This window comes from Piliocolobus tephrosceles, chromosome 21 (assembly GCF_002776525.5).
Source record: "Piliocolobus tephrosceles isolate RC106 chromosome 21, ASM277652v3, whole genome shotgun sequence".
Classification (NCBI taxonomy): domain Eukaryota; kingdom Metazoa; phylum Chordata; class Mammalia; order Primates; family Cercopithecidae; genus Piliocolobus; species Piliocolobus tephrosceles.
The window spans coordinates 7,192,650-7,204,547 of record NC_045454.1 but is presented as its reverse complement, the minus strand read 5'-3'; the positions used below and the strand labels follow the sequence as shown (position 1 = coordinate 7,204,547).

The 11,898-nt window shown below is 50.6% G+C and overlaps 1 protein-coding gene across 3 annotated transcripts; it reads right to left on the bottom strand.

Moving 5' to 3' along the window:
* Nucleotides 1–1,173: 1,173 nt before the first annotated feature.
* On the bottom strand, nt 1,174–11,071 carry KLK5 (kallikrein related peptidase 5). Of its 3 annotated transcripts, XM_026448392.2 has the most exons (7): nt 10,928–11,043; nt 10,720–10,790; nt 10,558–10,641; nt 7,764–8,025; nt 6,790–7,046; nt 6,571–6,704; nt 1,174–1,664 (listed from the first exon to the last, which is right to left on the bottom strand). In XM_026448392.2, exons 3-7 carry the CDS (start codon nt 10,628–10,630, stop codon nt 1,509–1,511), a joined length of 882 nt encoding a protein of 293 aa, XP_026304177.1. In that variant the 5' UTR covers nt 10,631–10,641; nt 10,720–10,790; nt 10,928–11,043; the 3' UTR covers nt 1,174–1,508. The 3 variants fall into 3 exon arrangements, with proteins under 3 accessions (XP_026304177.1, XP_026304178.1, XP_026304176.1); XM_026448393.1 differs by lacking the exon at nt 10,720–10,790 and having other exon boundaries at nt 10,928–11,071; XM_026448391.1 differs by having other exon boundaries at nt 10,720–11,066.
* Between the last annotated feature and the right edge of the window lie 827 nt (nt 11,072–11,898).

Sequence of the window (11,898 nt, the reverse complement as noted above, 5' to 3'; positions counted from 1 at the left end):
GGTAATCCAGGATCATCTCCCCATCTCAAGACCCTTAATGACATCAGTAAAGCCCCCTTGCTATAGAAGGTAACATATTCACAGGCTCCAGAAGTTAAGATGGAGTTTTGAGGTGGGAGGGAGGGATTATGCTGCCTCCCATTCCCTCCTTGATCATCCAATGTAGAGACTCCCCTACCCACGACATTTCTTCTCTTGCCTCATGCCCTGCTCTCATTGTGTTCATGTCACTTACATAACTGCTATGGTACATCTCTCTCTCTCTCTCTCTTTTTTTTTTTTTTTTTTTTGAGATGGAGTCTTACTCTGTCGCCAGGCTGGAGTGCAGTGGTGTGATCTCAGCTCACTGCAATCTCCGCCTCCCAGGTTCAAGCGATTCTCCTGCCTCAGTCTCCTGAGTAGCTGGGATTACAGGTGCGGACCACCATGCCCAGCTAATTTTTGTATTTTTCGTAGAGAGGGGGTTTCACCATGTTGGCCAGGCTGGTCTCGATTTCCTGAACTGGTGATTCGCCCGCTTTGGCCTCCCAATCATCTCTCTCTTTATTGTCTGTCTTCCACTCCTGGAATGTGAGCTCCACAAGGCAGGAATTTTTTGGTTCTGTTTTGCCCAGTGCCTTATCCCCAGCACCTGGAACCATTCCTGGTGCAAAATAGCCACTGGGGCCGGGTGTGGCGGCTCATGCCTGTAATCCCAGCACTTTGGGAGGCCGAGGCGGGCAGATCACTTGAGGTCAGGAGTTCGAGACCAACCTGGCCAACATGGTGAAATCCTGTTTCTACTAAAAATACAAAAACTAGCTGGGCATAGTGGTGTGCGCCTGTAATCCCAGATACTTGGGAGGCTGAGGCAGGAGAATCGCTTGAACCTGGGAGGTGTAGGTTGCAGTGAGCCCAGATTGTGCCACTGCACTCCAGTGTGGTTGACAGAGTGAGACTCCATCGCAAAACAAAAATAAATAAATAAATATAAATAAAAAATAGCCACCTGGCCAATATTTATGAAGAAGGTGAAAGTAGTCCGACCAGGCCTCTGTTTCTCATAACGCAAGTGACCTCATAGAGAAAACACACGAGCCTGGAGAGGGAGATGTGACTTGAAGAAAACACATGAGCCTGGAGAGGGAGATGTGACTTGTTCATAGCCACCCTGCACAGGGAGGAGACACACGTAGAGTCCATTCTCAGTCAGTTTATTTGTGGGACTAAATTTGGGGCAGAGCTGCAGAGAAGGGATGGGCCCTGAGCTTCGGGATGAAAGCGCCTCAGGGAGAGTGGGATGCAACCCCCATCCTGGGCAGTTGTGGAAACTGTTCCCAGGGTTCAGCTAGAGAAACAGGGTCGGCCTACCGTTGGGGAAGCGGACCCTGAATCCAGGAGACATGGGGTCCGGGGCTGGAGAGATGAACATTCGCAACATCTCTGGGAAGGAATGAGGGTCTGAAAGGAGTGTCGGGGCTGTCCCTGCAGCAGGTGGCGACGCCGGTGTGCTCAGTCCTGGGGATGACTCAAGAGTTGGCCTGGATGGTTTCCTGGATCCACTTGGTGAACTTGCAGAGGTTGGTGTAGACGCCCGGTCTGTTGGGCTTGGCACAAGGGTAATCTCCCCAGGACACAAGTCCCTGCAGGGAGCCGTTGCAGACCACCGGCCCCCCAGAATCACCCTGCAGGAGAGAAAGGGAGGCACAAGAGAGGCAGAGATGTGGCAAGGTGGGCAGAAGGAGACACGAGAGATCCAGAGATGTCCACAGATGGAGAAGGTGGAGACAGACACACAGAGATGGAAAGTACAGAGATGAAGAGATGCAGACAAAGACAGAGATGGAGATGCAGGCAAAAAGAGAGAGAGGGAGAATGCTATTAATATTTCACCCCAAATCCAACTTTTTTTTTTTTTTTGGGGACAGAGTCTCGCTCTGTTGCCCAGGCTGGAGGGCAGTAGCTCAACCTCAGCTCCCAGCAGCCTCCGTCTCTTGGGTTCAAGCAATTCTCCCATTCCAGCCTCCCAAGTAGCTGGGATTATGGGCGCCCACCACCATGCCTGGCTAATTTTTTGTATTTTTTAGTAGAGACGGGGTTTCACCATGTTGGCCAGGCTGGTCTCAAACTCTTGACCTCAAGTGGTTCGCCCACCTCAGCCTCCAAAGTGTTGGGATTACAGGCGTGGGCCACCACGCCCGACCTCCAGGTTCAACCTTGAGACCCCATTTGTCACTCTCCACTCACTCTTCCTCTTCCAGATTCCTCTTGTCCACACATCATTTCGGGGGGTCTGTCACCCTTCCTCTCCACATCTGGAATCTTTGTCTCTACTTTCTGTTCCAGCCTGTCTCCCTCACCGTGTGTCTCTCCACCTCTCTTTCTCTCACTCTGCCCTCGGGCCTGTGCAGGCCTTATTTCTCTTACTGGACACACGCCTTCCTTCCTCACTGTCCACCAATCCATCCTTACATCTCCCTTCCACAAAAATACAGTTCTCAGCCCCTGGATGAGGGCTTCTCGATCTGGGCACTGTGGGCATCTGAAGCTGGATAATGGTTTGTTGTGGAGGCCTGTCCTGTGCGTCATAGCATGTTGAGCAGCACCCTTGGCCTCTACCCGCTAGATGCCAGTAATGTCCCTCCACGCAGTTGTGACAACCAAATATGTCTCCTGGTATTGCCAATGTCTCCTAGGGGGCAGAATCACTCCCAGTAGAAAACCATTCACTCGGACTAATTTGTGTTTCCTGTCCTTCATTCCCCATACCTCCCTATAATTACCCTCCTGGAATAATACTCACTGCTCAACAGTCATTTTTCCCTCCTTTCCCTCCTTCCTTCCTTCTTCCTTCCTTCCTTTCTCTCTTTCTTTCTTCCTTTGCTTTGTCATCCAGGCTGCTGTCTGGAGTGCAGTGGTGCAATCATGGCTCACTGCAGCCTCCAACTTTTGGGCTCAAGCAATTCTCCCACCTCAGCCTCCCAAGTAGCTGGAACTACAGGTGCAAGCTACCACATCCGGCTAATTAAAAAGAAAATAGTACATATTTATCTATCTCTTTATTGCCTGTCTCCCACTTGGGGAGCATGAGGTCCATGTGGCAGGAAGTTTTTGGTCTGTTTTGCCCAATGCCATAACCACAGCACCTGGAACCATTCCTGGTGCAAAATAGCCACTTGGCTAATATTTATGAAGAAAATGAAAAGTAGCTTGAATGGATCTCTGTTTGAGGTAGAGAGAAATATCTATCTCCCAGCTGGGCTTGGTGGCTCACACCTGTAATCCCAGCACTTTGGGAGGCTGAGGCAGCCAGATCACTTGAGGTCAGGAATTCAAGACAAGCCTGGTCAACATGGTGAAACCCCGCCTCTACGGAAAAAAAAAAAAAATAGCGGGGCATGGTGGTGGGTGCCTGTTATCCCAGCTACTTGGGAGGCTGAGGTGGAAGAATCGCTTGAACCCAGGAGGTGCAGGCTGCAGTGAGCTGAGATGGTGCCACTGCACTCTAGCCTGGGTGACAGAGCGAGATTCCATCTCAAAAATAAAAAAAAAGAAAATAAATATCTATCTCTGTTAGAGATAAATAAATATGTACATACTACAATAATTATGTAAGCGGTATGAATAAAATATACTAAAATAAAAACAATTCATATTTTTATTTTTTATTTTTAGTTACCCAGGCTGGTCTTGAACTCCTGAGCTCAAGTGATCTTCCTACTTCAGTTTCCCAGAGTGCTGGGATTACAGGCATGTGCCATTGCACACGGCCTCATTTCTTATTTATATGCATGCAAAATGTGAATAATTAGAGAGTCCTGGTATCAGTTATTAGGAAAGCCAAGACTTGTCTTTTTCTCAGTAGCAGACACTGTTTCAAGGCAAACAAGCTTAGCTACCTGAACCTCTAAATTTCAACTTTCTTGTGGTTTCATTTCTCTCATTATTTTTAAAATTTAACACCTCTGCAGAGTTTCTTTTGAGAGGCTGTTAGTTAACTGCTCTGAGCCTTGGCTCCTTGTCTGTAAAATAGGGCTAATAATAACAGGTGAATGAGTTCGTGAGTGGAGGCATGCAAACTACTTAAAACAGTGTCCAGCAATTAGCCAGATGCTACTATTTTCATACTATTAGTATTAGTATTGTTGTAGTTGTTATTATTTCTTGCTTGCAGCTTTTAGTGCTCACACCCAGACCACACACCGGTATGAAAAAACAAACAAAAAAACACCTTGAGGTCTGGAAAAACAGGACACTAACCTTACCTACAGAAAGGCTAAATAGTTTTAAATGCTACCATTCGAATGAGATGTGTTTTTCTTTTTTTTGTTTGTTTGTTTTGAGACAGAGTGTCATTCGTCGCCCAGGCTGGAGTGCAGTGGCTCAGTCTTGGTTCACTGCAAGCTCCGCCTCCCAGGTTCACACCATTCTCCTGCTTCAGTCTCCCCAACAGCTGGGACTACAGGTGCCCGCCACCACACTCGGCTAATTTTTTTTTTTTTTTTTTTTTTTCAGTAGAGATGGGGTTTCACCATGTTAGCCAGGATGGTCTTGATCTCCTAACTTTGTGATCCGCCCGCCTTGGCCTCCCAAAGTGCTGGGATTACAGGCGTGAGCCACTGCACCCAGCGTGGACTCTCCTTTCTGTTGTTCCCACCTCAAGGTCTTTGCCTCTGCTGTCAACTTTGAAAGGTGGATTTCCCCTCTTCCTTCAGGTCTTAACTCCACTCTCCCCTGCTCAGAGATGCTTTCCTCAACCACCTGAGCTTCAAAGGCCAAGTCACTTGGCCTTTGATGTGCTTTCTTCTGTTAAAAGTTTCCCCCCTCGCCACCCACCCCTACACCCAGGGCACAGAGAAGAAACTGGGAGAGCTGGGAAGTTGTTGCAATTGTCAGGTTTGTACAATTTTGGGGGGAGCTTTTTGTAGCCATGGGACTGGAGTACTCCTGAATCCCCAGCTTCCTATCTACTGTTGAAACGCACACCCTGCTAATGAGAGCTTCTTAACTTACGTCCCTCTAGATCCTTTGGGAGCCTGGATACAAAGGAGGGTGCTGGTTGATGTAACAGTTTGATTTTAAATTCTGTCTTCCTCAGCAGATACTGCTTCCATTAGAACATAGGGAAGCTCTGTGTTGGTGACCAGGAAATACTGGTAGAACATTCGCCCCTGCCTACCCCTCCAGCCTCACTTCCTACTGTTTCCTCCACTTTTGTTCTCCATTTTCATTGGTTTCCTTTTCTTCTTTGAATCAGTCAAACTCCTTTCTGCCTCAGGGCCTTTGCACATGCCTTTTCTTTCCCCTTAAACTTCACGAGTTTAGCTTCTTTGTGTCATCCATTCTCTGCTCAAATGCCACCTCTCCAAGGAGGCTCCCCGACCACCTTTTTGAATATTTACCCTTATTGTTTACTATCCTAAAACTATGTTTCATTTTGGGGTAAACCCTTACTGCCCTCTGAATATTCCCTATTTATGCAGATTCTTGACCACGGAGTTTTATATTTTATTTTTTAACCTTGTTGTTCCTCCAGCCCTTCCAGCAGCTTTGTAATAAATCCCTTGTATTAAATATTCTCTTGTAAAAATACCTACCAGATTTCTCTTTTCCCTCCTCAAGATATTTTACCAGCATTTGCTGGAAAACTGTCATATGACAGATTTTGTTGAAACAAGACACATCACTACCACATGCCTGAAAACTGCCAAAACTGATGTGTGTAACATGGAGTGCCCCCATTAGATGTGGTATCTTTATGCAGTGCACAACCTGCCCAACCGTACAAAACAGCCTTGATCTTTCCCTCTAGACCCGTGCTATCCAATACAGTAACTGCTGGCCACGTGTGGCTACTGAGCTCCTGAAATGTAGCTAGTCCAAATTGAGATGTGCTGTCAGTATAAAATACATACTCGCTTTCAAAGACTTGGTATGAAAACAAAACAAGAAAAGAACGTAAAGTATCTCATTCATAATGGTTTTATATTAATTAAACTTTGAAATGATTGTATTTGGGATACATTGGGTTATTAAAGTTAACTTCACCTCTTTCTTTCTTTCCTTCCTTCCTTCTTTTTTTTTTCGAGACAAGGTGTCACTCTGTCTCCTGGGTTGGAGTGCAATCGCGCGATCTCACCTTACTGCAACCTCCACCTCCTGGGTTTAAGTGATTCTCATGTCTCAGCCTCCTGAGTAGCTGAGATTACAGGCACCCACCATCAGGCCCAGCTAATTTTTGTTTTTTTGTTTTTGTAGAGACAGAGTTTTGCCATGTTGGTCAGACTGGTCTCGAACTTCTGACCACAGGTGATCCGCCCACCTCAGCCTCCCAAAGTACCGGGATTACAGGCCTGAGCCACTGCGCCCGGCCTTTTCTTCTTGTTTTAATGTGGCTACTAGAAAATTGGAAATGACGTAAGCAGCTCAGCATTATTTCTACTAAATACCACTACTGTAGGGTTTGAGCTCTGTGAGAACAGGGGTCCTGACTGTCTTGGCGATGGCTGGATTCTCAGAACTTGGCAAAATTCATGTTATCGAGCTGGCACTCAGTGTGCATCTGCTGAATAAAGAGAGAGGTGTCCTCACCTGGCAGGAGTCTCTACCCGCCTCGTCACCGGCGCAGAACATGGTGTCATCTATCTGTCTCGGGTAGGCATCCTCGCACCTTTTCTGACTTAGCACGCTGATATTCAGGCACTGGAGGACCTTAGGGAAGTGCACTGTCAAACAGGAACACAATGAGAGGTGGAGAAAGATGGAAGGTGGCAGAGATGGGTCGGTATCAAGAAGAACCTGGACACTCACCTTGGGGACTTCTGGTTGTCCCCCAGCCAGATACCAAGCACTTTGTCCCAGCAGACGGACAATGAGAGGAGACGTTGATGGGTCTGACATCTTTAGTGGAATGAATTCTTCTGTTCAGTTTGATGAGCATGAGGTCATTAGAGTGGCCAGGGTGGGAGTAGCCAGGGTGGGGGATGGATTTGATCCCCTGGAACATCTGCTGCCCAGATTCATAAACTGGTGACAGGGAGTAGTGGCCGAGACGGACTCTGAAAACTCTGAGGAAGATGGGGCAGGTCACCACCAACACTGATCTCTATCTCCATGTCCAACGCCAATCCCAACCCCACACCCAGCCCCAGCCCCAGTCCCACCCTCACCCCCAGTCCGCAAACCATCCTCAGCTCCGTCTTGGTCTCCAGTTCCATGTCTGTCCCCATCCCAATCCCAATTCCAAACCCATCCCATTCCCAGCCCTAATCCTTTCGCTACCCAGAAGCCATCACACATGCATTCTGGAGCCCAAATCCAACCATCCCCAACCCCAACCCAAATTCCATTCCCCACCCTTAATTCTAGATCTGTTCCCAATCCCAACACTACCTCCATTCCATCTTCATTTCCACCCCAGCACGATTTTCACCCACCCCCAATTCTAAAGCCCATCCCAGTTCCACCTCCATCCCAAACCATTCGACCAATATACGCTCCTAACCCCAATTCCACCTCCATCCCAAACCATTCAACAAGTACACGCTCTTAACCTGGAATCCAACCCATCCTTAGCTCCTTCCCGTTCCCTACCACAACACTCTCCCCTCTCCAACCTTATCCTCCCACCCTACTCTCCGGCAAAACTCCATCCTTAGTCCTATCCCCAACTTGACCTCCTCCTGCTCCCACATCTCCAACCCGTCCCCACCAGCCCTCACCTCCATGCCCCCCAACCCCACTTCCCCGTCCCCACCAGCCCTCCTCTTGGAACTCCCACTCACTTCTTCCTGCAGTGCGCGGCCGTGAGCAGCCACTGTGGATGCACCAACACCCCCCCGCAGTAGAGCTGGTTGGGCCCTAGCAACAGCGCAGCCTGCCACGGCTGCGTGTGCTTATCGCAGTCGGACCCGTTGATGATGCGACTGCTGCTGTCATCCGACCGGGCATCGTCCCCGGCCCCAGCTCCCAGGTCCTGGTTGCTCCCAGAGGGCACGGTGTTAGAGGGATTGTCACAGGAAACATCATCGTTGGCGAGAACATGCTCTGAGGACGGAAAATGGGTTGGGCGGGGCTCAGAGGCGGGGCTTGGGCTCGGGGTGGGTCTCAGACTCAAGAGGCCAGACCTGCTAGGGGGTGGGTGTCTGACCTGCTGAGGGGGCGGGGCCAGGGTTTAGGGGCGGGGCCTGGAGAATAAGAGTGGCACCGCTCAAGACCAGGCTCAAGCTTAAGGACAGAGCCCAGGCTCAGGTAGGGTTGCCGGACTCTAACTGGGCCTCACGGATTCCTGGAATTGGCTAGAACTAAATGGGAGGATAAAATTGGGTACGGGATTCCTGGACAAGCTCAGGGGTAGAGCCAAGGCTGAGGGGGCTGGAGCCTGGGGATGGGAGGGAGACCAGGGCTTTAGGGATGGAACTGGTCTCAGGAAGTGGGGTCAGGCCTCAGTGAGTGGGGTCAGGGCTGGAGGCAGGAAGGGGTTTGGAATCGACTTGGTCAGGGCCAAGGCCAGGGTTACATGTTAGAGTCTCCTATAAAGAGCTCTGACTTTGGGCGGGGTGCACTGGCTCACACCTGTAACCCCAGCACTCTGGGAGGCTGAGGCGGGCGGATCACCTGAGGTTGGGAGTTCGAGACCAGCCTGGCCAACAAGGTGAAACCCCGTCTCTACTAAAAACACAAAAATTAGCCAGGCGTGTTGGTACGCCTGTAATTCCAGTTACTCAGGAGGTGGAGGCACGAGAATCACTTGAACCCAGGAGGCAGAGGTTGAAGTGAGCTGAGATCACGCCACTGCACTCCAGCCTGGGAGAAAGAGCAAGACTCTGTCTCCAAAAAACAACAACAACAACAAAAAAAACCTCTGACTTCTGACTCTGACTTTGAAGGGGGTTCTAGAACGTGCCCACAGAATAGGGACTGGAGCCTGGCTCAAAGGGTTGCGGCCTGAGGCGGGGTCAACTAGAGTCTGGCCTAGGGGCGTGGTTGAGGAAAGGAGGTGGGGTCAGAGCTCATGGGCGGAGCTAGGGTTCCCAAAGCTAGACCAGGAAAGAAGGGCTCAGCTTAGGGGGCCACGTGGAGGGGAAGAGCAGGCATAGGTTTCTGAATTCTCGGATACAACCTTGCCTCCTGGATCCTGTCAATCCCCTCCTCTCATATACAGACCTACGGACTACATACATGCCCCCCTCCATCACCCGTCCTCCCATGCCCATTCACTGGTTCTTACTCCTTTTTTTCTTTTTCTTTTTCTTTCTTTTTTTTTTTTTTGAGACGGAGTTTTGCTCTTGTTGCCCAGGCTAGAGTGCAATGGGGCGATCTTGGCTCACCGCAGCCTCCACCTCCCGGGTTCAAGCGATTTTCCTGCCTCAGTCTCCCGAGTAGCTGGGATTACAGGCATGCGCCACAACACCAGCTAATTTTTTGTATTTTTAGTTGAGATGGGGTTTCACCATGTTGGCCAGGCTGGTCTCCAACTCCCGACCTCGGGTGATCTGCCCTCCCTGGACTCCCAAAGTGCTGGGATTACAGGCGTGAGCCACCGCGCCCGGCCTGGTTCTTACCCTTGCTAATGGCCCTGGCACCAACATCACTCAAGAACTCACCCGGAGAACCACGCACGCAACAGCAGTAACCTCCAAGCGTGCTCGCGGTTCTGCAGACAGGCAAACATTGCCTCCACAGGCGCAGCTGACAGTACAGCTCTGTCTCCAGGTACACACGCTCACCAGGTACATACACTCCTGGGCAGCCTTGCGGGATCGCACACCCTCATCCACAGTGTCTCAGTGCACGCAAAGATGCCATGTTTGCATAGATGCTCAGACTGCCACATACTGTTCTGCACACAGGCACACACCTCAAGTTGGTCACCTAGCACCCATCTCCCAGACACAGCCATCCCTGCACCCTTTATCCCTCCAGGCAGAGACAGAAACTCCAGACACACAGCTGCACCATCACACATACCGTAGAATTTACACGGCCTCACACAGACACACACAGTCACGTACAGTCACCCCTACATAGAGCTTCAGGTGGTCACAAGGTCACAAATACAGGCACCCATAATGTCGCACTCAGCCACAATCACATAATCGCCTGCAAGCATACAGTCACACATTTCCATGGTGATGACCGCTTTTGTTGCACGAAATCCCGGGACCTCAGGGACAGGACCTGCAGATCCCTGCAGTCATATACAAAGCCAAGTCTCCACACACAGCCAAACACACAGTAAACACCCCCAGTGCCACATGCATTCGCCCACATCACTGTGGAGCCACACACAATCTTAAATGCACACACAATCACGAAACCACACATACAGCCTCAAAGGGTCAGTGCCACCTGCTGCACAGTCACTTGCTATGGGAAAAGGCATCCCCCTCCCCGACACACACCGTGGCAGTCACAGGGCCACACACAATCGCACAACCACAAATACAGACCGAGACTCACATTCACCCAGTCCCGGAGTCACGCCCAGGCTCACACAGTTCCCCAGGGGACAGGCACTCTAGTGACGCAGAGACAGTCCTCCCTATCCCACGCCCCCCACCCCAGAGTTCTGGTTACCTGTGACCCCGAGAAGCAAGGCTGTGATCAGAGCACAGAGCACCCACATCCAGGGGGTTCTTGCTGTAGCCATGGCCGCTGCACCTGGTTGGGGGATGTCAGAGGGTTGAGAGGCCCAGGCGATCCCAGAAGCCCTTAACTCACTTCCCCTTCCTCCCCTACCTTATTTCCCCAGGTAGAGAGGAAGCACGAGGACGCTGTGCCACCATCAGCCCTGTGCTGAGACCCAGGCACTACGGAATTCGGAAGATAGGAGTCTAGCAACCTCCAGACGGGGCGAGGAGGGAAGACAGAGAAAGCTGTGGGTGCAGGACGCACAGACGCCTCTCCTTCCCTGCCTGCTGAGCCACCCACCCCAGGTCTCACCTGCCCTGTCCCCCAGGTAGGGGGTGGCGGATTTGCTTCCAGTTCAGCCGCGGATTTCTCAGGCCTGCACCTTCCTGGCCACTGCCTCCTCCTGGGCTCTGGGCACCAGGCCTGAGTTATAACCACCCACTGCTCCCTGGGGCACATTCCCGGGCAATGAGGTGCCTATTGGGCCTTAGCAATCGCTCCTCCTGCTCCCCCCATCTCCACCCCCGGAGCAGCCCCCACCCCGTCCCGAATACCACTCCCTACCTCCCTGGCTCGGAGGATGGGGAGGGGTCTCCGGAAGCCAGGCCAGCCCCTTCCCTGCCTCCCCCAGCCTTCGAGATCTGGCTTCTCACCAACTCCGTGTCACTATTCCTGGCGCCTGGATTGCTTGCTTTCTTCTCTGCGTTTTGCTCATTCCACCACTGTCTGTTCCCCCTCGATACTCCTCTTTCCATTTTGTCTCTTTTTTTTTCTTTTTTTTTTTTTTTTTTTTTTTTTTTCTTTTCAGATTCTTCTTCCATCTCTCTGTGGTTCTCCCAGGGCTATCTTTTTGAGTCTCTCTCAATATCTCGTGTCTCTCTCCACCCCTCCCCTCTCTCCTTCTCTCTCTCCCTCTCGCCTCTCTCTCTCTCTCTCCTGTCTGTCTTAGGAGCCTTGTTTCTCTCTCCTTGGGCCACAAGTGGTGCTGTCTCCCTGTTCCTCGCTCTCTGTCTTTCTATGCCTCTGTGATTCTCTCTTTTTTAAGGGTTCTGAGTGATTTGTCAAATATAGCTTAGAGCTCTCAGCCTGTTTATTTTCCTTTATTTCACTTCTGCTCTATCTGTTGACAGCATTTTTTTTTTTTTTTTGGGTATAGCTAAGGTGTAACACACTGGTTGTTTGTTTGTTTATTTGTTTATTTGAGACAGAGTCTTGCTCTGTCACCCAGGCTGGAGGGCAGTGGTGTGATCTCGGCCCACTGCAACCTCTGCCTCCTGTGTGTTCAAG